This window comes from Heptranchias perlo, chromosome 3 (genome assembly GCF_035084215.1).
Source record: "Heptranchias perlo isolate sHepPer1 chromosome 3, sHepPer1.hap1, whole genome shotgun sequence".
NCBI lineage: Eukaryota > Metazoa > Chordata > Chondrichthyes > Hexanchiformes > Hexanchidae > Heptranchias > Heptranchias perlo.
The window spans coordinates 54,979,008-55,006,158 of record NC_090327.1 but is presented as its reverse complement, the minus strand read 5'-3'; the positions used below and the strand labels follow the sequence as shown (position 1 = coordinate 55,006,158).

At 42.6% G+C, this 27,151-nt stretch overlaps 1 protein-coding gene across 1 annotated transcript in view; it reads right to left on the bottom strand.

The window, feature by feature from the left end:
- The window catches only part of rock1 (Rho-associated, coiled-coil containing protein kinase 1), a 278,787-nt gene that overhangs the window by 35,409 nt on the left and 216,227 nt on the right, over positions 1–27,151 (bottom strand). Inside the window, exons 21-25 of the mRNA XM_067979744.1 lie at positions 21,804–21,873; positions 6,589–6,692; positions 3,500–3,665; positions 3,242–3,335; positions 1,183–1,271 (exon numbers count right to left, since the gene is read on the bottom strand). Coding sequence (XP_067835845.1) covers positions 1,183–1,271; positions 3,242–3,335; positions 3,500–3,665; positions 6,589–6,692; positions 21,804–21,873 — 523 coding nt within the window. The remainder of the gene's footprint in view (positions 1–1,182; positions 1,272–3,241; positions 3,336–3,499; positions 3,666–6,588; positions 6,693–21,803; positions 21,874–27,151) is intronic.

Sequence of the window (27,151 nt, the reverse complement as noted above, 5' to 3'; positions counted from 1 at the left end):
CTTCACTCGGAGGGTGGTGAACCTGTGGAATTCCCTACCACTGAAAGCGGTGGAGGCTAAGTCATTAGATGTATTCAAGAAGGAGATAGATATATTTCTTAATGCTAAGGGGATCAAGGCATATGGGGAAAAAGTGGGAACAGGGTACTGATGATCAGCCATGATCATTTTGAATGGCGGAGAAGGCCTGAAGGGCCGAATGGCCTACTCTTGCTCCTATTTTCTATGTTTCTATGACTGGTCAGGCGGGCAGAAAAGTGGCAAATGGAATTCAATCCAGAGAAGTGTGAGGTAATGCAGTTGGGGAGGGCAAGCAAGGCAAGGGAGTACACAATAAATGGGAGGATACTGAGAGGTGTAGTGGAACAAAGGGACCTTGGACTGCATGTCCACAGATCCCTGAAGGTAGCAGGACAGGTAGATAAGGTGGTTAGAAAGGCATACGGGATACTTTCCTTTATTAGCCAAGGCATAGGATATAAGAGCAGGGAGGTTATGCTGGAACTATATAAAACATTGGTTAGACCACAGCTTGACTACTGCACACAGTTCTGGCCATCACATTACAGGAAAGATGTGATTGCACTAGAGAGGGTGCAGAGGAGATTTATGAAGATATTGCCAGGGCTGGAGAATTTTAGTTATGAGAAAAGATTGGATAGGCGGGAGTTGTTTTCTTTGGAACAGCAGAGGCTGAGGGGAGATTTCATTGAGGTATATAAAATGAATACAGGACTGGATAGAGTGGATAGGGAGGACCTATTTCCCTTAGCAGTGGGGTCAGTGACCAGGGGACATACATTTAAAGTAATTGGTAGAAGGATTAGAGGGGAGCGGAGGAGAAATTTTTTCACCCAGGGGTTGGTGGGGGTCTGGAACTCACTGCTGAAAGGACTGTAGAGGCAGAAACGCTCAACTCATTTAAAAAGTACTTGGATATGCACTTGAAGTGTCGTAACCTACAAGGCTACAGACCAAGTGCTGGAAAGTGGGATTAAGCTGGAAAACTCCTTTTCGACCGGCACGGACACGATGGGCCAAATAACCTCCTTCTGTGCCGTAACTTTCTATGATTCTATGCACATAAATTTACCTAGAAGACAGAACCAGTACAAGATACTAGCAGGCTGCATTAGATTGTGGCTGCTTATAGTTAGGAGGGCATTTTAAAAAAAAATCTACCTGTGTTTTCAGTGTACGTTCCTGGTTAATTATTTTTTCATAATTAGTTTTCATGTTGTTTAAGTCTTCCTCCCTCTTCTTCTGTGACTCTGAAAGTAATAACAGTTATTTATAACAGTGTAAGTAATTAGAGTTGATGTGTATGCTGCATTTATTTAAACAAGCGAGGTAGAAGAACCATACAAGTTTACAGCACCGAAGGAGGTTCTTTGCTAGAGCAGTCAAAAACTAATCGCAACGCCCTGCTCTCCCCATCGTCCGATATCTTCCTCCACCTCAAATGTTTATCTATTACAACTCAGCCAATTTACAGCATTATAATCAATCGTATGATAATAACTATATATTCAGACAGCTCGGAGTTTTAGACAGTTAACATCTAAATTCTAAATGTTTTACAACTTTGAACATATCATCTCATCTTATTTTCTTTTTCATCCATTAAAATTTCGTCAGAGTTCATATTTAGCATTTCCCCCAAATACCATAACGAAATCAAAATACTGCGTATGCTGGAAATCTGAAATAAAAACAGAAAATGCTGGCAATACTCAGCAAGGCAGGCAGCATCTGTGGAGAAAGAAACAGAGTTAAACGTTTCAGGTCGATGACCCCTCTTCAGAGCTGTTCTGACAAAAGGTCATCGACCTGAAACGTTAACTCTGTTCCTTTCTCCACAGATGCTGCCTGACTTGCTCAGTATTTCCAGCATTTTCTGTTTTTAATCCCCCAAATACCATCGTTGGAGCCTCCAAATTTTGTTATGATTCTTTAAGACACAATAGAAAAAGCAGTTATTTTAAAAAATAATTGTTTTTAAACAGAATTATAATACCGCCTGCAGACAGCAAGAAAGGAGGGGGGTGCGGGGCGGGGGTCGAACTAGAAAAAATGCATTCCATTTTACAGACATTCACTTTTAAAGACACACACACAAACCCTCCTCTCATATTACTGGATACATACTAACACGGCTGCTTTCTTGGGCTCACACCACAACCCCTCTCAATCTCAGCTATGCTGTTGTGGCTAGGGCAGGCATTTTTCCCATAGAAAGGAAGGAAAACTGAAGAGTCAGGTCTGGTCAGTCTTGTGCACTTCCTAACAGATACTTACAATTGGTACCAGGGAAGACCAGGGAGCAAATCATCTGCCCAGTTATGAATGATAGGCATTGCATGGAGACTAGGAACGCAAAATTGGTGTTTGCAAGTCAATAAGGAAAATTGTGGATAAAATAAATTTTCTTTCCTTCATCTTTTGGAGTCTTAATTCCAATAGAATGTTGAAAAGAAAATATTCTCATGCAACACTGCATGTCTTTTTATTTAGTTTCATTACAGTAAATATTAATATGATCTCAAGTATCAGAGTATGATGTAGTAATTTGGACCCACTGTAAATTATAAAGTGATAGTAAATTGTGATACCACTTGATAGTAAAACTTTTCAGTTTCTCAAAACATACTATTTGTCATTTCCAAAGTATTTATTTGGCTAGTATTCGATTTTATAAACATTTTTCTAAAAGTAATCTATGCTTTCAATTTTCTATTACCTTGTCTATAAAAAGGTAGACTATCTTTAAATAGAAAGTAACCTTGTTCAAAAGAACATGTGTTGGCAGCTTGGTATAGCAGTACTCTTTATTTTATAACTTTCCACTTCTTCTCCTTGAGGTGCTAACAGTGTGGTTCTATGGGTACTTCTAGTACCTCACCTAAGTAGATATCATTTATGTGTGAGTTGACAACGAGCACTTGCAGGCTTTCGGACCATCAGAAACAATATAGTTGATTCCATGCTTGTCCACGCATACATATGAACTTTTCAGCAGGAGCCACCAGAAAGTCATCAGGACTGGGAATTGTCTATAACTTTTCAACTCCGCAGCCCAGGGTGCCTCTACCATTGCCCAGGCTGCTACAGCAGTACTCTTATAACTACATTTTTACTGATCAACTTTGAACCAATGAGCTTTACACCAGGCAATAATTGGCAGGGACAAAATAGTCAATCTAAAAGTATTCATAAAAATGTGATTAGATACATTCCATACCTTCTCCCATAGACTTTAGTTTTTCATCAAGCTCTGCTTTTTCCTTCGATAGATTTTCTACATCTTTGGTCAGGGTTCTATTCGATTCCTCGAGCTAAACATGAACAAACACATGCATAATTTTATAAAAGAAATAATGCAATGCTAAATATCATTAAAGGCATGAAGACATAATAAAAGGTTTAAACATTAATCCAGCTAATATATGCAACAGTTTATACATTATTGAGTTAGTGTGTGTAAAACTTCCAAGCTTACTAAGGTAACAGTGTTGTCTTTCTCATTTTGCTCTTGCTTGTGTCGGGCCATTACTTTCTTCAGTTCCTGATCAAGTTCATAACATTGATCCTCTGCAATTGCTCGAGCTAGCTGCTCAGAATCTGCTTTAGTTATAGTTAGATCCATTTGTGAAGATAACGATTCCCTGGTGGAAGACATAAAAAACATAAATAATGGCAGTCTTATAAATGTATTCTGTGGTAAAGAATACAGTATTATAGTTTGTACAATAAACATTAGGGCCTAGAAATTGGATCGGCAACTTGGGGCGATTGGGCAGTGGCCAATGGTTTTAATGTGGAGTCAGCACTCCTGCTCCTCCTGACTCCTCAAAAGGTAAATAAAAAAAATTCAACTTACCTTTTGGGTGGCAGCCTCCAGTGGATCCTTTGAGGTTTGGCTGCTGAACCCCATGAAGAAACTGACCGCAGCATGCACAGCACATGCTGCAGTTGTTCGAAGACCAATTGGCATTGGGGCCTGAAACAGGCGTTAGGCCCATTGCATATGCAAATTGGGGACCTAATGCCAGTTTCAGGCACTCGCCCTGTACATATACTGACCAGCCCTAAGCAATATGGCGGGCGGCACACTCGCGGCACGGAACAAGTGCGCACACATCGCCTGCCATATTGGACCCCAAGGCAACAATTTTACGCCTGAAAAATGAGCGCAGTCCCATTGAATTTGTAGACCTAGAAATGTTAATGAGAGGTATTAAAGGAGAAGGAAAGGCTTCTTTATAAAGAAGTATGGGGAATGCATTCTTCACAAAATATTCACTCCCTCTCAAAGAAATCCGTATCATTTGAGATGCCTACTCCACTTCGTAGCTGTGCCAGTAACAAGGGGTAGCCTGTGTAAATCCCAGGAGTAGTTGTCTTTAAACCATACTGTGGCACAGTGCATCTGTGCACCAAAGTGTAGCACCAAGAAATGGGACAGTGCAGGCTCACAGTCATGCTGAAGTCAAGAGGGGCAAAAAACAAATCTGTAAGCAGTCTTTGCTCAGCTGTTCTGGGATGCTTCCAAGTGGCCAGTAAATTGAAGGAATGGTTGTGACATGGGAGCAGGTTGTGTGCACAGAAGAAAGCTAGGGAAAGAGACAGGATAAAATATTTTATCCTGGAAGTGTTTAAAAAAAGAATTGACTGATAAATTTTAGTGTCAATATTTTCACAGTATTGATCATAAATCTCTGGAGCCTACAATAAGAAAAAGCAGCTCAGAACGACCCAAAACTATCCCTTTCATCTCCACAATGTTTTGATGCATTGATGTATTGCAACACTGCCCAATTCATAAGGACCACACTCAATCCCCACATCTTGAATTGACAATTCTGTTTTAGCTGAAGGACACTAATCCATGGTAAGCCTTGCCTATTTAACACTGAGTTTGAAAAATACCATACAAAGCCTGTCTTTGTCCTTTCTTCCTCCAAAAAATAGGTCAGTGTATAAATGCATCACTGATGTGTAGTACAGAACCATACATGCAGTAAAGTCTCTGCCAAATATCTATTCAGTTCCCTCACTCATTTGCTGATACTATCCACTTCTACTGTTTGCCAGGCAGTATGTTCCATATATTCAGCACCTTACGTAAAGTAATTAAATCTAACTACCTGTTCACCTTCCCTCTTCTGAATTTCAGTTTGTGGTCTCTTACAGAATTTGTTGTATCATAAATTGTGGTTCAATTTACCTATACTCTTTAGAATCTTCAATACCTAAATAAGAACATACCTGAGTCTTCTTTTCTCCAATGTAAACATTCCCATTTCCTGTAGCCTAATTCAAGATGCCAGTCCAGTTGCCCTTCACTGTACCCACTCCAATACCAGGACGTCCAGCATGTTACATTGATCAGAAGTGCACACAGTACTCCAGGTGGGGCCAGACCAGTGTTTGTTAAAGGTAATAAAGGCTCTTGTCAACTCAACAACTCACACCCTTCTAAAACAAGCAACCCACCATCTAGCTGAATCTTAATTGAATGCCAGTATCCTGGCCTCAAAGCTGAGGCCAAGTTTATCATTTCTTGGTACTTCTACTTGATCCCTCTGGCCTTACCTTGGTGTCCTATTTGACTGAGAGGAGCTTTTGACCACATATCCACTCCATCACCAAGGCTACCTACTTCCACCTCCGTAACATCGCCCGTATCTGCCATTGCCTCAGTTCATCTGCTGCTGAAACCCTCATCCATGCCTTTGTTACCTCTAGACTTCACTATTCCAATGCTCTCCTGGATGGCCTCCCATCCTCCATAAACTTGAGCTCACCCGAAACACTGCCGCCTGTATCCTAACTTGCACCAAGTCCCGTTCACCCATCACTACTGTGCTTGCTGACCTACATTGGCTCCCAGTCCAGCAACACCTCGATTTTAAAATTCTCATCCTTGTTTTCAAATCCCTCCATGGCCTCACCCCTCCCTATCTCTGTAACCACCTCCAGCCGTACAACCTTCAGAGATCTCTAAGCTCCTCCAATTCTTGCCTCTTGCGCATCCTCGATTTTAATCGCTCCACCATTGGTGGTCTTGCCTTCAGCTGCCTGGGCCCTAAGCTCTGGAATTCCCTCCCTAAACCTCGCCGCCTCTCCACCCCTCTCTCCTCCTTTAAGACGCTTCTTAAAACCTACCTCTTTGACTAAGCTTTTGGTCACCTGTCCTAATATCTCCTTATGTGGCTCAGTGTCAAATTTTGCTTGATAATCACTCCTATCAAGTGCCTTGGGACGTTTTAGTATGTTAAAAAGGTGCTATATAAATGCAAGTTGTTGTTGTTGTTGTTGTTTACACCTTAATTTCATTTGGCTCTTTACTGCTGCCGTACTCTGTGCTTCTGGTTACAATGAGCTATCCATAAATACCCTACCTTGTGTTGTATCCTGTAGACCAATACCATATAGATATACAACTCATTCTAGAAGTACAAAATAAATTTATGGGATTATGTAAAAATAACTTAGGCAATATGTACATATTTTCCATCTGATACTATAATATTTCAGCATCAGTAATCCTTTGAAAAATACAGTTCGTATCAGGTTTTTTTTTACCTGTCACTGATAAGATCCTGCATCCTCTTCTGAAGGTCACTATTTATTCTGTTTCTCTCCTCATTTTCTTCTTTCAGCTCCTTGACCTGAGTCTTATACAGAGTCTGTGAACAATTCCAAGAATTGTTTTGCAACATGAAGTATTTTGAACAAAGGAATAAATCAACCTGGAACTTTCAGTTTTCATAATAATGCACTTGAGCATTCAATCAAGAGTAATATTTCCCACAAAGAAATCACAAATAGTCTGTGTATAAAATTCAGCCTGCAACTTCTAAAAGTGAACATGCTATACTACAGTTAAGCAAACAACAAAATTTAGAATGAAAAAAAGGTCATTCTACACATCAAGTTTACACCTTTCAAATCATGTACAATTGCCTCCCATAAGATATTTCATCATTTCAGTAAAAATCTATCCCTTAATCTATGAACCAACAATGAAATATATTCAAGAACGCAATTAGTGCATTATGAAACAAGTATATACACCAAAAGGCAAGAGAGGTACTTCCGGGTGATGTAACCATGGTCTACAAGAATGGTTAGGGTGAGTATTAAACAAAGAAAAGCATTATACAAGTGAATAAAAATAGCAGGAAATAGCATTTGCCAGGTTATAAAAAGCAACAAAAGGAGACCAAGAAAATAATGAAGATGGCAAATGAGGAGTGTGAAAAAAGTTGTGATCATATCAACAATAATATCAAAGGTTATTATAAATACATCGACTGAGAGTCTGGCAAAGGAAGTGGTAAACCTATTAAAAACAGAATTAGATGTGACAACATGGCCAAATTGCTAAATGAATATTTTGCTTTGGTCTCCACATTAGAAAAGAAGAATCAGAGACTGGCAGTACAGAGAATACCAGAAATTCACAAGAGAAAGAAATTTACAGAAACTTATCAGGATTATTAGAAATAGAAAAACTAATAAATAAGTTAACACATTAAAAGAAATAGGGGATTTCTTACTGATAATTTTAAAAACCTTGTTGGATTCAGAGATAACACAGGAAGATGGCAAATATTACATCATTATTCAAAAATGTTGATGATCTACGGGGAAAGTGGGGGAACAGGATTAACTGGATTGCTCGTACAAAGAGCCGCCACGGGCTTGATGGGCTGACTGGCCTCCTTCTGTGCTATAACCGTTCTATGATTCTATGAAAAAGGAAGATACAAACCAGTAACTGCAGGCCAGTAAATTTAACATTAATAGTGAGAAAATGGTTAGAATCAACTATCAGCATGGTATTCTGAATGGGAGGTCATATCGGTATTATTAGAAATCTATGACAAAGTCAATGATGTGATAGAGGATATCAAATCCATGGATTTCAGAAGGTTTTTAAAAAGACTCTGCACAAGAAGGCTGAACAGGCTGGGAGGCTGAGGGGTGACTTGATACAGGTCTTTAAGATAATGAAAGGGTTTGATAGGGTAGACATACAGAAAATGTTACCAATTGTGGGGGAGTCCAAAGCTAGAGCTCATAAATAAAAGATAGTCACTAATAATTTTAATGGTCTGATGGTGAAATATCTAGTGTAGTGGGGAGAGTAGCTGAGACTTTTGTAGATACCATAAATGATTGTTTCCTTACACAGCATGTTGATGAGGCAACTAGGGGTAAACAAATTTTAGATCTGTTTTTTAAGCAGTGACCCGAGTGACCTCCAAGTGGGGGAACACCTGGCCAGCTCTGATCATAATATAATTAGGTTTAATCTTACTGGCCAATCCAAGGCTGCACCCAATCTAATGCTGGTCCCAGATTTTAAGAGGGCTAACTTTACAAAAATGGCTGAAGAATTGGCAAAAGTTGACTTGGCAACACTACTATATAGGCAATCAAGTACTGAGGACAAGTGGCTTCTATTTAAAACCACTCAAACACAATGAAGCCATATATGTCCCAATGGTTAAAAGAAGGGCACATGGTAAAACAAAATCATTATGGTTGATGAGGAATGTGCAAAAGCAAATTCGAACAAAACAGAAGGCATTCTACACTCAAGGTAATTAACTCAGAACAGGGAAAAGTATCACATGCAATTAAGGAAGACAAAAACAGCCATAAGATTAGCCAAAAGATCTCTGGAAAAGAAGATGGTACGTAATTGTGGCAGTAATAGCAAAAGCTTTTTTTAAAAACTCTGTCCGTAGTCAGAAGAGCGTAAAAGACCATATAGGGCCACTAAAGGATGCAATAGGGCAGATTCAAACTGATTCTCAGGTTATGGCAGAGTTGCTAAATGACTATTTTACATCAGTTTATACCTCTGTAGACGATGTTTATGTTCCAGATGAGAGGTGCTTAGTGTCGAATCGGTTCAACACTAAGCACCTTTTGGATAGGTTAGGAAAGCTCAAAATTAATAGGGCTCCAGGTCTGGATAATATCCATCCAAGGGTGATTAGAGAGATGGGACAGGTACTCTGTGAGCCCTTTGCTCGTATCTTTAATAGTTCAATAGAGTCAGGGATAGTTCCCTTAGAATGGAAGCTAGCTCATATAGTTCCTATTTTCAAAAAAAGGGAGCAAATCAGAATCAGGGAATTACAGGCCTATCAGCCTGACATCAATTATTGGGAAGATGCTAGAAGGGATCATAAGGGATGCCCTCTATGTTCACTGGGAAAGAGAAGGTGCCATTAGAAATACGCAGCACAACTTTCGTAAAAACAAGTCGTGTCTTATCAAATTTGATAGCGTTTTTTTGAAGAAGTTACTAGGGTAGTGGATGAGGGTAATCCGGTAGACATTGTCTACCTGGACTTTCGGAAAGCCTTTGATAATTTACCTCACACTATGTTACTTCACAAGATAGAATCTTGTGTTATCAGTAGAAAGTTTCCTAATCCAGTTTGTCATTGGCTCTAATCCCGCAGGCAAAAAGTTGTAGTTAACGGATGCGGTTCAGCTTGGAGACATGTTACTATTAGTGGTGTCCCCCAGGGATCGGTCCTAGGCCCGCTATTCTTCACGGTCTTTATTAATGCCCCTGTATTTATTAACGACTTAGAAGACGGGATAGAGAGCCACACATCCAAGGTTGCCGTTGACACAAAGATAGCACTGTAAACAGTGTGGATGGAAGCATAATATTACAGAGAGATATTAATAGATTAAGTGAATGGGCAAAACTGTGGCAAATGGATTTCAATGTAGGCAAGCATGAGGTCATCCACTTTGGAGCTAAAAAGAATAGATCAGAGTACTTTCTAAATGGTGAAAAGCTCGAAACAGTGGAGGTCCAGAGAGACTTAGGAGTCCATATACATAGATCATTAAACTGTCATGGACAGGTACAGAAAATAATCAAAAAGGCTAATGGAATGCTGGCCTTTTTATCTAGAGGACCAGAATACATGAGGGTAGAAGTTATGCTACAGCTATACAAAGCCCTGGTTAGACCACTCCTGGAGTACTGTGTTCAGTTCTGGGCACCACACCTTAGAAAGGATATATTGGCCTTGGAGGGAGTGCAGTGTATAGAAGTTACAACATGGAAACAGGCCCTTCGGCCCAACATGTCCATGTCGCCCAGTTTATACCACTAAGCTAGTCCCAATTGCCTGCACTTGGCCCAATAGAATCATAGAAGTTTAGTAAATTTACTAGAATGATACCTGGACTCCAAGGGTTAAATTATGAGGAGAGATTACACAAAGTAGGTTTGTATTCCCTGGAACTTAGAAGATTAAGGGGTGATTTGATCGAAGTTTTCAAGATATTAAGGGGAACTGATAGGGTAGATAGAGAGAAACTATTTCCGCTGGTTGGGGAGTCTAGGATTAGGGGACATAGCCTAAAAATTAGAGCCAGAACTTTCAGAAGTGAAGTCAGGAAACACTTCTACATGCAGAGAGCGGCAGAAGTTTGATGCTCGCTCAACTGTTATTTTTAAATCTGAGATTGATAGATTTTTGTTAACCAAAGGTATTAAGGGATATGGAGCTAATGCGGGTATACGGAGTTAGTTCGCAGATCAGCCATGATCTCACGACATGGCTGAACAGGCTCAAGGGGCTAAATGGCCTACTCCTGTTCCTACGACCTGGACAGTGGTGTTGGGAGCATGGTAAGTAAGTTTACATGTGACACCAAAATCTGTACAAGGGCTAAGACGGTAGAGGGGTGCAATCAAATCCAAAAAGATTTGTGTGTGCTACGGGAGTGGGCCACACATGGCATTTAATTTAGATAAATATATAGTGTTATGCATGTTGGTAGGGCCAACACAGAATACATGTACCATTTGCAGGGAACAATAGTGCAAGAGGTTGAGCGACAAAAAGATCTTGGTGTTATTGTGCACATGACCAATGTAGACAAACTGTAGCTAAAGCTAACAAGCGTTGTAGCACTAGAACCATTCAGTATAAATCAAAGGACACCATTTTGATTCCATACAGATCGCTGGTCAAACCGCATCTAGAGTACTGTGTCCAGTTTTGGTCCCCCCACATGGTGGGTGATATTGTGGCTTTGGAAAAGATCCAGAGGAAACCTACAAGAATGATTCCTAACTTAAAGTACCTCAGCTACTCAGACAGGCTTAAGGACCTTGGTCTATTTACTTTAGAATAGCGTAGGCCTAGAGGTGAATTGATTGAGGTCTATAAAATAATTGAAGGGCTGGATAGCGTCCCTATTAATAGATTATTCCAGTTTAACAGGGTGGGGAGGACAAGGGGACATGAGTTTAAACTATGTAAGAGTGGGAATAGACTGGAGGTTAGGCAGTTCTTCTTTTCCCAGAGAATTGTGAGCCTCTGGAATACATTGCCAGCTGGTGTGGTGGGTGTTGACTCTCTGCAAGCTTTCAAGAGGGAGCTGGACTGGTTCCTGACTGGGGCAGAGATCACATCATATAGAAGGCAAGTGTCTTTATAGATAACACTTGGTCCATGTGATGTCTTGGAATGGTTTTGATCGCCTGAGGGGGTCAGAAAGGAATTTTACAGAATATTTCTTCCCTTATTGGCCCTGGTTTTCTGCCTGTCCTAGGAGATTACATGGCTGCAGGGGTGGGAAGGAAAACGTGTTTAGTCATGATGGTCTGGCCATCATAATGTGGGAAAGGCTTGACGGGCCAGCTGGTCTTTTCCTACCCGTCAATTTTAAATGTTCGTAAATCCAATAGGGAATTCAGGAGATCTTCTTTACCCGAAGAGTGGTAAGAATGTGGAACGCGTTATCACAAGGAGCAGTTGAGGCAACTAGCATAGATGCATTTAAGGGAACGTTAAATAAGCATGAGGGAGAAAGGAGTAGAAGGGTATACTGAAAGGGTTAGATGAAGAGGGGTGGCTCGTGTGGAGCATAAACGACGGCATAGACCAGCTGGGCCGAATAGCCTATTTCTGTACTGTAGACTTGAAGTAACTTGATGTAAGAAGCTACTGAAGATTGATATAATGCTTATGCTGCGCATTTCATATCCTCAGGACGTCCCAAAGCATTTCACTGCCAATTACTTTTGAAATGTAGTCACAGTAACGTAGACAAATGTGGCAGTTAATTTAGCCAACTAGATATTGTGTTTCGGTTGAGGGACAAATGTTAGTCAGGACACTGGCAGAACTTCCCTTCTTCTTCAAACAGTGCCATGGGATCTTTTACATCCACCTGAGCAGACAAACAGAGCCTTGGTTTAACATCTCATCTGAAAGAAGGCATATCTGACAATGCAGTGCTCCCCCTGTACTGCATTGGAATGTCAGCCTTGTTTGTGCGCTCAAGTCCTGGAGTGAGACTTGAACCCACAACCTCCTAACTGAGGCAACAGTGCAACCTCTTGACTAAGCTGACATTTAAAGCTAGATAAAACTGAGGCGTACGGAACTGGAGAGAAACTCCTGCAATGGTTAGGAAATTGACTGGGAAATAGCAGACATAATGAAGGAGTTAAAAGCCATGGTGAACTTAAAATGAAACACAGCATGTGCAAAAATTGCTGGGCAAGCACAACACAGGAATAGAGTCCGAAAACAAACGACTAACAACTGATGAGCATGAAATGAGCTGGACACCGCATAATAGATAAATTTAGAACAATGTGATTGAAGATTGCTGAGGCAGTTAGAAACTGTTGGAAAAACAGGACATGTCTGGACAAGGAAGAAGACGACTGTTAAGGGGCTGCATCTAGTTTAACATAATATCAGGAAATTGAGTGATATACAGACAAACAGCCAACCATTTACCATTGATGCCCAGTAACAGTGTATGATTGATCAAAGTGGGACTTGTCCTAACTTTTACTCCCGCTCCAACTGGCAAGAACAACATAAAAAGACATAATAGCAGGTCCAGCACTGCAGTCAATAGAGCCTGAAGAAGCTTCGCCTAGAGGAAGGACGTCCAACAAGAACCACCTCATGTGCTACAAGAGCTGATCACTCTACCACCCTGACGCTGAAATCCTTGGTTTAAGGTTGTATATATTGCTTAATTGCTTGTGTAAACTGTTAAATCATTAAACGTAACTTTTGATTAACTAGAGTAAAGAATAGTGGAATTGCTTGGCTGTCTACTGTCCGGCTCTACGAATCAGTGGAAAATCTGTTTTCCTACAGATTTTGCCGCCCATATACACGGATGACCCAACGTAGTCAGACAAAGAAAGAGTAGAATATCTTGTCCAGTGATGGAACAGAAACAGGGTTTCTGGCTGGAGATAAGCAGGATAATAAAATGGAAACGGCAATACAAAAATACATAGGGAAGAAGTTACCAAGGAAAGGGGAATAGTTCCCGATAGAGGACCATCAAGTAGACCTCTTCATGGTGTATGATGATAGGTGGTTATGTATGTTAGAAGAACGACCTAAGCTAAAGAAACAGGCTAAGGCGGTATGGTTGCATGCCCTCTGCAAACAAAAGGATAGCGATGTGAAGGAGAGGCAAAAGCTAAAAATGGAGGTAGATAATTTAAAAAGGGAAGTGGAAAGAGTAAAAGAGCAGTTGAAAAAGGCGCTCGAAAATTGGAAGAGAAATGGCCAGAATAGTAAAAATCGTATCCAAACTCCAGAAGGCCAGGTAGAGTACTTCCAGAGTCAGGCCCTGGTTAAAGAAAGCAATCTGACCCTAAATCAGGCAGCCAGCAAGAGACATTAGAGAAATTAGGAATAGTAGAGAAACAAAGGGATGATCTGAAGGCAGCCATACGATGCAGATGAGTGCTAATAAGGAGAGCCGTAGAGGATCAGAAATATCCCATTCTCACTGTAAACATAAAATTATTCAATTAGAAAAGGCCCTACAAGTAATTATATGCACAACGAATGGGGGTAATAGTGATAGTGAATCAGACGAACAAGATTGTGATGACTTAGACAGACAGGCTGCTGAATATGGACACCACGATGACTACCAGCCTTGTGATGTGGGCCCCCCAATGGTAGGAATGGAACAAGTTAAATATAATGTTGATGCCCAGGGTGTCAGAACAACCGTAGCTTAAAGATTTGATGTAGCATATACCCCCCAACAACTACAAAGCATGGCTAAAACAATACCTAAATTCAACAGTAAAGGCGATGTAATTGAACATGTTAAAGACATAGAACATGCCGCGGAGCTTAGTGGACTAGATGATACAGAAAAGATACGGTTACTATTATGGACTTTAGAGTCAGAGGTATTCGGAGCGTTGCCCCAAGATAGGAAGCATGGCATCGAACATGGCCGCAAATGAAAGAGGCTGTGCTCACAGCCATTGGATTCCATAGGGGAGATCCTAGTGAGGTCTTAACAAATTGCAGGCAGGAACCCAATGAATATCCCGAAGTATATGCCGATCGATTACGGCAGGTATTATGAAAGGGTGTATGGGCCAAATCTAGCTTGGAACCAATTGAATCCTCACTGTGCAACTGAGGCTAGGTGGTTGAGGACCTTGATTAATCATGCGCAGCCATATTTGCAAGCAGCATGGGGAGATTTTGATGCAACGGACCCGCAACACACAGAACAGCGAGACCTGAAAAAAATACAAGTGGACAAATAGGAAACTACTGGGGGAAACAAAACAGCCAGTTTATACCATGCAAGCCCCAGCATGGAAAAATGAGGGCCCCAAAAGAAAGGATCCCAGCCCCAGAGAAGAAGCAGTTATATAAAATGTTATAACTGCGATAAATTGGGACATATCGCTAGAATGTTTAACGTGTCCCAACGTAAGAAACCAACAGCCCCGTACGGGAGACAGGACCCAGGTGGGAATGAATCAGTCAAGTTTTAGTCAAGTTTAATAGACGTTGAAAATTATATAAAGGCTGCACTAAAGGAGGTGGTACCCACCACCCTTCCTATGTGTGCAATAGAACAGCAAGAGGCACCGGAAGTTAATTCTTCCCCCAGTCCCCAATACTGGGGTCAGGCCTCACCTAAGTATTTGTGCCCGTTACAGTACGACTCATGGACTACCATGTATAACTGTTGATAGGGGGCCACCAAGGCATATATTTGGTTGACACAGGAGCTCCCAGAACTGTCATACCTGTGCAAGAACTGAGGGAATCTCCTTTTTCCACCAGTGAACCCTTGAGATTAAGTGGGTTCACGGGAAACTCCCAAACAGGTGTTGAATCCCAGCCAATCTCTATAACTATCGGATCTAGTGAGGGTACTTGGGTATGCATTATAATGAACCTGTCGCAGAAGACGCGAGAAGTATTGGGAGCAGATGTACTAGTGGGGAGGTGTCTGATTGTGGACTTAGCAAATAGTACCCTTTGGCAGCCTGAGGAGACAGAGGTAGAGGAACCAGTAGTAATCCCAGAATATGGAGAAATCTGTGTGATCACAGAGGTACAAGGATTTGACTTGAATGAAATATTCCATAATATATGCCCTGAGGTAGAACAAGTAGTAAAAGGGAATGAGGCAACGTTTGCCAAACATAAACATGATTGTGGTAGAATGAAAGGAGTGGTGGACATGCAGGGACCTGACCTGCCCCATCCACTAAAACAGTATCGTTTCTCCCGGGAAGCAAACGAGCACACTAGAAAGGCAATAAACTCACTCCTCCAGCAAGATGTCTTGCGTCCAATAGCGACCAGAACAATCTCACCTATTTGGCCTGTTAAGAAACCAGGTGTCTCGTGGCGATTGACCATCGATTGCTGACAGCTACATACGGTAATGCCCTCATGTGTCCCAACGGAACTAATAAGACCCCAACAAAATCCACTGTGTTCACGGTGTTGGACATAGCAAACGGATTTTGGTCAGTTCCCCTTAATCCGGAACACCAGTATAAGTTTGCCTTTACATTCCAGGACCAACAGTATACCTGGACTTGTTGACCAAAAGGATTTCACAATTCCTCATCCATTTCCCATTAACAGATGGCTAAAGCCATGATTCATTTTAGCCAGCCTGAATGCTTAATACTGTATGTGGATGATTTATTGTTGCATACACAGGACATGGAAAACCATGTGAGACTGCTAAGAGAATTGTTACAATTATTAACCAAGTACGGGTTAAGGGTTAATCCAAAGGTGGCACAGATAGCACAGGATCAGGTAATCTTTTTGGGAGTAAACATTATTAAGGTGGGGGGGGGGGGGGTGGGAAGGGTCATTAATAAAATGAAAATAAAAACTGCAGGAATTACCATTACCAGCATCAGTTAAGGCGGTACAGTCATTTTTGGGGATTGGTGAGGTACTGCCAGCATTTTATAGAAAATTTTGCTACTATGCTTTATTAAGAAAGAATGCTGAGTGGGAATGAACATCTGCCTATACAGAGACGGTTAAACAGTTAAAGGAAGCTTTGCAGAAAGCCCCTGTTCTAGTCCCAGCTGACCTGGAAAAGACCTTCTACCTAGAAACGGCAGCCAGTGAATATTCTATATCAGCGGTCCTAAACTAAAAGACCCATGACACACAGACCAGTCGCTTATGCGTCCCGAGTCCTTACCCTGGTAGAAGTAAACTATTCCACGTGTGAAAAACATTTGCTCGCAATCTTGTGGGCCATTAGGCATTTTACTTATATATTGGGATTGGTACCGTTGCACCTACTAACCAACCAAACTCCAACAGAGTTGATGTTGGGCGAAAGATCGAACGACGGTTCAGTGTCCAACGTCCACTTAGCCCAGTGGACCCTTTATGTAAGGGAAGAGATATTAAAGGTCCACCACAACTTAAATCCACCCAGCTTGGCAGGAAATCTGATGCATCAGGGAGAAAAGCATTAAGGTAAGGTGGCCAACCAAAACCACCCTGAAGGTCCAAAAAAGGCAGGCATGTTGTCAAACACGCGGAATATATATGTATATGGATCTAGTAAAGTGGAAAACGGAGACAGGAAAACAGGACGTGGCATATATGACCCTGATAAGCAAATAGAATTAGCTATAAAATTGCCAGCACATACATCTGCCCAGGCAGCCGAATTGGCAGCTGTGGCATATGTGGTCACACATCCTGCTGAGTTTCCAATCCCCTTTACCATACATTCAGATTCCATGTACGTGTGTAACTCCAATGGAATATCTCGATCTGGGAAAAAGGAGACTTCACATTCGCCGACGGGAAAACATGACCCTCAACTCCGATTCTGAAGGTAATTTTCAATAGGGCACAGGAAGTGCCCAGAGAAATGGCAGTTCATAAAGTCAGGGCACACAACAAATACGAGCCTCTCTGGGAGGGAAATTAGAAAACTGATGAACTGGCCAAGAAAGGACGTGAGGAGTGAACGGATAGGGATCTGGTAGAAATGTTTCCCCCGATGGAATCCAATCATCTGCAAAAATACCTGATTCAATTGTTTTAAAACAATTACAAAATGGGAACCCTGAAATAAAGGCAGCAATGGTAACCTTAGAAAAGAAAGAAAACCTACAGGGAAAATATGCTAATAAGCCAAAATTAGAGGTATGATCAAAAACGGGTGGTACCGCAGAACGAGCTACATGCTTTTCTTTACCAAACCCCATGATGCACCCACCTCAGGACACCCCAGCCGATGGAGAACATTAGAAAGGCTCCAGCAAGTGGCATGTTGACCAGGATTGCAAGACCAAGTGGAGCATTACTGTCAAAGCTGTTTAATTTGTGTACAACACAATCCAGATGTGAATACCAAAAAGGCATAGTTGTGCCACACTTGGCCGACAGTAGGCCCTTGGACTGATCTACAGATAGATTATACTGGGCCCTTTCCCCAGTCCTTTTGAGGAAATCAGTATGTATTGGTGGTAGTAGTCACATTCTCAAAATGGGTAGAAGCATTTCCAACCCCCATTACGACGGCACAGGCCAGGGCTAAGGCACTGGTGAACCACATATTCACTAGATGGGGACTCCCGAAGTCAACTGATTTGGACCAGGGATTTTGGGATCTTTTACATCCACCTGCAAGGGCAGACAGGGCATCAGTTTAACGTCTCATCTGTAATCTGAAATTATCCACTTTAGTAGGAAGAATAGAAAAGCAAAAATTTTTTTTTAAAAGGTGAAAGACTATGAAATGTTGGTATTCAGTGGGATTTGGGTGTCCTTGTACACAAGTCACAGAACGTTAACATGCAGGTACAGCAAGCAATTAGGAAGGCAAATGGTGTGTTAGCCATTATTGCAAGGGGTTGGAGTAAAAGAGTAAGGGGGTCTTCCTGCAATTATACAGGGCTCTGGTGAGACCACACCTGGAGTACTGTGTACAGTTTGGTCTCCTTGTCTAAGGATGTACTTGCCATAGAGGGGGTGCAACGAAGGTTCACTAAATTGATTCCTGGGATAAAAGAGTTGTCTTACGAGGATAGATTGAGTAGAATGGGCCTATATTCTATGGAGTTTAGAAGAATGAGAGGTGATCTCATTGAAACGTATAAAATTCTTAGAGGGCTTGACAGGGTAGACGCTGAGAGGTTGTTTCCCTTGGCTGGAGAGTCTAGAACTAGGGGTCATAGTCTCAAGATAAAGGACTGGCCATTTAGGACAGAGATGAGAAAAAATTTCTTCACTCAGAGGGATGTGAATCATTGGAATTTTCTACCCCAGAGGGCTGTGGATGCTCAATCATGGAGTATATTCAAAGCTGAAATTGATAGATTTTTGAACACTAAAGGAATTAAGGGATAAGGGAGGAAAGTGGAGTTGGGGTAGAAGATCAGCCATGAATATATTGAATGGCAGAGCAGGCTCGAGGGGCCATATGGCTTACTCCAGCTCCTATTTCTTATGTTAACATAAGGTGTGCAATAACTCACTTTGCATGCAAGAATGCCATATGGTCATGGCGAGGAAGGAGAAAATCTCCGAAAGCTTGTGAATTTAAAATAAAATTGCTGGACTATAACTTGGTGTTGTAAAATTGTTTACATATGGTCATGGAGTCTACATAGGGGAACCAATGAAGTAGGTTGGGAAAAACAAAGGGATTTAAGGGCCCAAGTACATTAGCCACTGAGAGCCATCTTATATGTAAAAAAGACAGTCAAAAACACTAATGGGATGCTGGGTTTCAGCATAAAAAGTATCAAGCATAAAAGTAAAAAAGTACCACTGCAGTTATACAGACAGCTGTACAGACTTCACTTGGGAGTATTGTATTCAACTTTGCACATCTCGCCTTAGGAAGGATATGCTGGCTTTGGAGGCAGTCCAACTAAGATTCAACAGGATGATACCCTGGATAAAGGGATTGAGATATGATGACAGACTGAGTATAATTTGGGTAAAAATCCCTAGAGGTGAGGAGGTAATTTGAGTGAGAGGTTTAAAACTGCAACGGAAATTGACAGGGTAGATGGGGAATGACTCTTCCCTCTAGTAGGGAAATCTAGAACAAAAGGAAATAATCTTAAAATTAGAACTAACGACTGGTTAAAAGCAAATCCAGAAAAAAAAATCTACATAAAAGATATGTAAAATGTAATGCCCAGAAGGCTATTGATGCAGAATCAATTGAGGATAGTCGATATCTACTGAAGTAGTAATGCTAATAGGGGATATGAAGAAAGGGCAAGAGATTGAAATTAATTGCCATGCCTTAATAAAACAGCAGAGAAGGCTTAATGGGCCAAATGGCCTACTCCTGTTCCTATAACTTCCAATTCTAGTCCCAAACAGATATCAATTTGGCCCCTTTTTGTATAGCTGCAGCTATACAAACCCTGGTTAGACCGCACCTGGAGTACTGTGAACAGTTCTGGGCACCGCACCTTCGGAAGGACATACTGGCCTTGGAGGGAGTGCAGCGTAGGTTTACCAGAATGATACCCGGACTTCAAGGGTTAAGTTATGAGGAGAGATTACACAAATTGGGGTTGTATTCTCTGGAGTTTCGAAGGTTAAGGGGTGATCTGATCGAAGTTTATAAGATAATAAGGGGAACGGATAGGGTGGATAGAGAGAAACTATTTCCGCTGGTTGGGGATTTTAGGAGTAGGGGGCACAGTCTAAAAATTAGAGCCAGACCTTTCAGGAGCGAGATTAGAAAACATTTCTACACACTAAGCGTGGTAGAAGTTTGGAACTCTCTTCCGCAAATGGCAACTGATACTAGCTCAATTGCTAAATTTAAATGTGAGATAGATAGCTTTTTGGCAACCAAAGGTATTAAGGGATATGGGCCAAAGGCAGGTATATGGAGCTAGATCACACATCAGCCATGATCTTATCAAATGGCGGAGCAGGCACGAGGGGCTGAATGGCCTACTCCTGTTCCTATGTTCCCAAGTTAATCAACTGAGTCTCAAATACCTTTGCTGGGATTTTGTTTCACTTAGCTACTACTATGAAGGAAAATAAATTCTCTACATGCTAGTCTTGATTGAGGCTGTGTTTTAAACCTGTGTCCTCTCATCTTGTTTTCGTAGACCAAGTCAAATATATTTTAGTTGTTAGCGAATTTCTAAAATGGATTCCCTATTTTCATACTTTACCTGACCACTTGTAAAGTAACCAAACCAAAAGCTCTTAAAGCACTCGAAACTTCACTGTGTGTACTGCCACATGATGCATTTATCCATGAAGTATCAAGGAAGCAGCAGCAACAAAAACTTGCATTATATAGCAACGTTAACAGAAAAACGTTCCAAAACACTGGGCAGAGGCGTAAAGAAGAGGGAGAGATTAGGAGTGAAAAGAGTGGATTTTAAGGAGGATCTTAAAGGAGTAAAAGAAGGTGGAGAGGTTTAGGGAGGAAATTTCAGAGAGTGGGACCTAAGCGACTGAAGGCACAGCTGCCAACAGTGGGGCAAAGGGACAGGGGATACACAGGGGACAGGAATGGAGAGTATGGGGGAAGGGGGTTGTGGGCTGGAGGATGCCTCGGGGATAGGGAGGGATGAGGCCATGGATACAAATTTTAAATGTGAGGCTTTGTGGGATCAGGAGCCAACATAGGTCAGCAAGGACAAGTGTGATGAACGAGCAAGATTTGGTGCGAGATAGGACATGGGCAGCAGAGTTTTGAATGAGCTGAAGTTCATGGAGCACTCACAATGTAGTCACTGACCTCTCAAACTTGGCACATATTTCCCTATAATTTCTAAAGGCAAGGCTGCAAAACCTGTTGTGTTTCAGTGCTCTGCTCTCAAATTCCATTCAGCATCCTAGCCTGGGAAATAGCAGAATGGTGGCTATCCTGATGGGAAGGCTAGCCATGATTATACATAATATTTCAATTTGCTACAAAAAGTATAGAGGGTGTGTTTTTTGTGCCAATGAACAAGGATAAGGCCTTACCAAGGTGTATTTCTTTTAAGTGTACTTATAAGCATACTGCACACCTGCTAGTGGCTCTATTGAGCTTCTGGAAGACACCATTCTGAACAGTACATATACAGTTTGTTGGTGGTTTTACAACCCTTGTACAGAGCTATTCAAAACCATTCTTAATCTGATTTTTCAGATAAATTTGGAAACACTAAAAACATGTAAAATACCACATGGTGTGTGGGGATCTGCAGTATGCAATAACAACTAGTATTGCTATTCAAGAGAATTTGTTGACTAAACCTTCGAGATTTTTCCAGGAAAAAAGGGAAAAAATGGTTGAATGTTGCCCATGAATGAGACTGGGCCTATAGCGCAAAGTGAATGTGAACCTAAAAGTTGTGGCTAAAATAGTTAAAGGTTCATTGTAGACCCCATACATCATGTGCTGCTTTAGGAATTTTTATTGTATCCAAAGTCAACTCCTGGAATATCGAGAAGTGTCGCACTCACTGAAAAATATTGCTCGGCCTCAAGCTGGTCCTGGAGTTCCCGCATTTGACCCTCATTTCCTCGATACTGCCTTAAGAAAACAAGAAGGGGCATTATCAGACAGTGCTTTAGCTGGCTGTGACAAGCATTTCTAGCAGCAATGTTATTAGACACACAACAGCTACCAACTCCATTTCAAATCCTAATTCTCTTAGTATAACAAATTGTGGCAATAGAATAAATGCCTTAAATCTGGTCTATTTTTTTTCTGTTCAGTCAGGTGTCTGGCATGCATGGAAACCGATCATTGTGTTTTAAGAGTCTCCAAATTAAGCTACTAATAAATCCACACCCACCTATAGGACTTTTGTTTGTCCAATATGGAGTTCAAACTCTCTCCCCATTGGGACACATTCCACCAACCCAAGTCAAGTGCAGGTTAACAGAGCACAGGGTTATACGTGGAGTTTAGCCAGGTAAAACCAGCTTGCCAGAGCTGGCTCTCACTGATCCAACTAGGATCACTTTACCGATTGGGACGTTAGCTTGCATGGTTATCTGAACTGAGCGGGAAGAATCCCAGCTCCCAGGTGTACCCCTCCAGGTCCCAGCAATGAGCCGAGATGCTTGGTCAATCAACAGGGCTCTGGAGTATTGTGGATTTGCCTGATTCAGCTGTCAGATTACCGAGGCTGCCACAAACAGCTAACTTGGTTCCAAGCTTCCATTGCCAGGCATGTCATCTTGGAGCCACCTCAACCATAAAGAGATTAGAATTATCTCCCCCCACCTCCTGCCCCCACCCAAGGAGGATAGTAACTGGTCAAAGTCAACTATACAGCATGGAAAATTGGTACAGAAAGTCATACAAGTTCAGGCTGGAAAGAATTGACAGAAATATAGGAATCCTTATAAATTTCCAAAGCTTTATGTGTCAGCTTGGCTCAGTAGCAGCGCTCATGCCTCTAAGTCAGAATGTTATGGGGTCAAGTGCCACTTCAGGACACAAGCACATAATCTAAGATGACATTTCGATACAGTACTGAGGGAGTGCTGCATTGTCAGAACTGCTATCTTTCAAATGAGACGTTAAAGTAATGCCCCAAGGTGGATGTAAAAGATCCCATAAAATTCCATGTGCCCTGGTTAACATTTAGCCCTCAACCAACACTACTAAAACATATCTGTTTGTGAGTCCTTGATGAGTGCAACTGCCACATACATTTGCCTACAAAACTGCAGTGACTACACTTCATACGTAATTAAGTGCTCATTGGTGCCACGAGGTTGTGAAAGGCACTATAAAATGTAAGATTTTCTTTGATGTGGAGAAAAGAACGAACTTGCATTTATATAGCGCATTTCATGACCTCAGGATGTCCCAAAACGCTTTATAGCCAATGAAATACTTTTGAAGTGTAGTTACTATTGCAATATAGGGGACACAACAGCCAATTTGCACTCAGAAGGGTGCCACAAACAGCAATATGATAGTGACCAGATAACCTGTTTTTTTAGTGACGACGTTTGAGGGATAAATATTGGCCAGGACACAAGGGACAACTCCCCTGCTCTTCTTCGAAATAGTACCATGGGGTGTTTTACATCCACCTGCGAGTTCTAAAGGCTTTTTATATCAATTACAGTTTAAGGTTAACAGTTCCTGAGATTAATTTCTTAAAATAACAGTTGTTTAAAATGTCCATTGCTTCGTGGACAAAGCTTGCACTTTCCCATACTGACTACCACGTCACTACATTTTGATATATGTTGTGTGCAAAAAAAAATCATTCGTGTATAGTGTATATTAAGAGGCAGCAAAGGTCTGATACAACTAATTGATTATAACTTTCATTTTAATCTGTACTCATAGCTACAGGGGGGTAAAAAAAACTGACCCGACATTAGCAAATAACTGGTATAATGGCACTTAGGCATAGGGTTTAACAATATTAGTACACAATCTACATATTCCCAAAAGTGAGCACTACTGGGAATAGTAGCTAGTTTGCAGGGTAGGCTTCTTTTGACCCACCTACACATTAGCAAGTACAGAATATGATTAAAGCTGTAGAGGCAACAATTTCAACTGTTTAAATTCTCCAGATTTTTTTCTAAAAGACATCTCGGATGAAAGGCAGACGCCTTTCTTAACTTGTGTCTCTTCTTATAGGTCCTCATGCTGGACATGCCTCAATGCGGCTGACAGGGTGGGGTGATTGGCCTAGGGAACAAGACCGTTGTCAATACAGGTCATAGCCAGCAACCAAGAGGCAGACAACAGTGGCTCTGTGGGAAATCCCATCTGATTTTCCCTTGCTAGGGTAATGCCTACCACTTCCCAGAGCAGTGCAGCTGAGATTGGGGATTTAGCAAAGAAAGGACTTAAATCTGTAACCCTCCTAATGTTGCTTACCATTGAGTCCTTAAATTTAACAAAAGGAATCAAATGATTGATCTTTAGCGGATCATTTGGACTGGGAGGGAGTGGCAGCAGCATCACAGGCAGGAAAGGCATTTTATGACAGAGAGTAAGGAAAGATTGGAAGGATGATTCAACTGGGAACTGTATCGTGCATCGATCATGGAAATGATACATAGGGTGGGAACCATTATGACAACTTTTGTCCGTACACTTTTAGGAGACATTAAACAAAAAGCTATTCTGCATTTTTTTTTAAAACAAGATGAGAAATCAAGAATGGCCCTCAACGGCAGATGAAATAGGTAACTACTGAACCATATTCACAAGTAATTAAAATAAAAATAACAAGTTTTAAAGTTGGATAGAATTTGCAACTGAGGTCATGAAAAGTAAAAGGTTCATCTAAAAATGATGTGGTTTAAAGTATTACTGAGATAATATGCTTTCTGATAGCTTAGCATTTAAAGTGAACTGTAACAAAATCTATATGTTAGTGCATGATGGAGTGTTTGGTACTCATTTTTGCAAGTTGCATTACTTTTTTCTTCCCCAATGCTTCCCGAAACATTCCCTATCTGAGGTATGCAACAATCTCCTATATGCCCCAATTTCAGATTTTTACTCCCTGTAGAAAAACACCTGACCTCCACTCCACGAATCCCCAATGTAATGAGACAATTAGCTCATTATAATGTGAATCTTTGGTGCAAATCTACCACGTTATAAGTGTACTTCAACATGCTGACTCACCACATTGTTACATGTTATTAAGCAATTTAATCTTCAAATTTTATCAGTAATTTGTGAAACCACATGCAATAATATGTCCAATTTCTGGTTGATTATCACTGAATAGTGCTTGGAAATCCTTAATAGCATTCACTACAAAATGACTTTCCCTAACAATTTTATACTAACTATTTTTCTAAGATATAGGGGGCTCGAATTTAGCAGGCCTGCGGGTTCCCAGCGGGTGGTCCTCCGGGAGCGTCGAAAACCCAAACGGCGAAATTAGTGGGTTGCCCACGCGATCGTAGCAGGCAATCGACTAATAGGATCCAATTACCTGCTCCTCCGGGGTCCACGGCGCTGGCCTGCGCGTCGGTCGGGCTGCGCATGCGCAGTACGATCTGTCAGCTGGAGGCTCTCTAGTTAAAGGGGCAGTCCTCCACTGACAGATGCTGCAACCAATGGGACAAATTGCAGCATGGAGCAGCCCAGGGGGAAGGCTGCTCCCAGTTTAATGATGCCTCACCCCAGGTATCATCAGATGGGGTGAGGAGGAGGGGGAGGACACAGATCTTCCCCCTGGCGGGCGGGAGGAAGCGGCCTGCCTCTGCCACCAAGAAGGCCTGGCTCGAGGTGGCAGAGGGGGTCACCTGCGCCACCAACATATGGCCCACCTGCATACAGTGCAGGAGGCGCTGCAATGACCGCAGTAGGTCAGCCACAGTGAGAACACGAAGTCTTTCCCCTACACTCCGTCTGCCACAACACTGCCCCCACCCCAAATCTCCTTCGGCACCGCCAACACTATTCTGTCACATCACCCTTCATGCCCACTCACACCCCATCCTCATCTTACCTCCACCTACTCACCTCGCCAGTACTCATCCTGCCACTAACACGCGACCCAATCCTCATACAATCTCATGGCTCCATCCCATACTCACCCTCTCGTGCATCTCCCTCACGGCCAGCCTCACTCAACCTGCCACCACCTGTGCTGCAGCCACAGGGCATGCATCACATATGTGCAGTAGGCAGGGTAAGGCAAACGTCTCGTCAGCATGAAGGGGGTGCACAAGGGTTTGTCATGGGTGTTACCCATATTGAATTTCAGAGCCACAAACAGCACACATTATATTGACACCACCACTGCCATGTCTCCGCGAATCCTGTCCATTGTGTCCAATAATGCCCGCTCCTGGGTATCACTATGAGGACCCACCACTGATGCCACCCATCGTGTTACTGCAGAGTAGGTGCAGGTGTATTTGCAGGGCTCGTCCGCGCAGACGACTGAGAGACATCGGCGGTGTAGCCGGCTGCACCCTGGAAGGATGCGGAGGAGAAGGTGTGGAGGACAGTGGTGACTTTGCCAGCGACAGGTAAGCAGTTGGTGCTGGGGCCAGCCAGGAGCAGCTCGGCATGAAAGAGGCTGCAGATCTCCACGACTACATGTCGAGCGAATCTGCGCCTCCCTGTGCACTGCTGCTCGGAGAGGTCCGGGGAGCTGCGCCTCGGTCTGTGGACCCTGTGGCGAGGGTAGTGCCCTCTGCGACGCGTCTCTCTCTGCGGTAGCCCTCCCTCCTGCTGTGCAGGTGGGCGTGCAACCACACCGTGTTGGGGGGATCCACGTCTCTGCGGCGGACGGCGTGGACTGCGAGGCTGCTGGTGCTGGTCATGCTCTTCGTCCTCCGAGGGTGTCCACACACCACCCAACTGGCAGGTGTTGGTCTGAGGGGTTGTGCAGGGTAGGTGTGTGGGTCCTCGGACTGGGGCTGCGGTTTCGTGTCGGTCTGTCCTCTGGCTTGGCCGGGGGGTGGTGGGGGGCAGGGGTTGCCCTCTGTGACGCGGTGGCCTCCTGCGTGGGTGAGGGCTCTCCCCCGTGGAGCGCACCTTGGCACCTGCCACAGGCTGCTGGCTGCAACACGCCTGGTTTGAAGGGTCCTGTTTCCCCCAGTGTGGGAAACTGACTGCCTTGAACCTAAAATCCCACACTTCCTCTTTTGACAGCTGCTTCAGCTCATTAACTGACCACAACGAGCAAGTTAAGTGCTCTCAAGTGGAACCCCGCTGGCTTTAATTGCCTGCGGGATTGCCACCAGCGGGGCTTTCGCGCGCAGCCCCGCACGTCAGCGCGGTACCCGGAAGTGGCCGGGATTTTGTCCGAATCCGGTCACGTGATCGGAGATCGGGATTTTCGGGGCCCCCCCGCTGG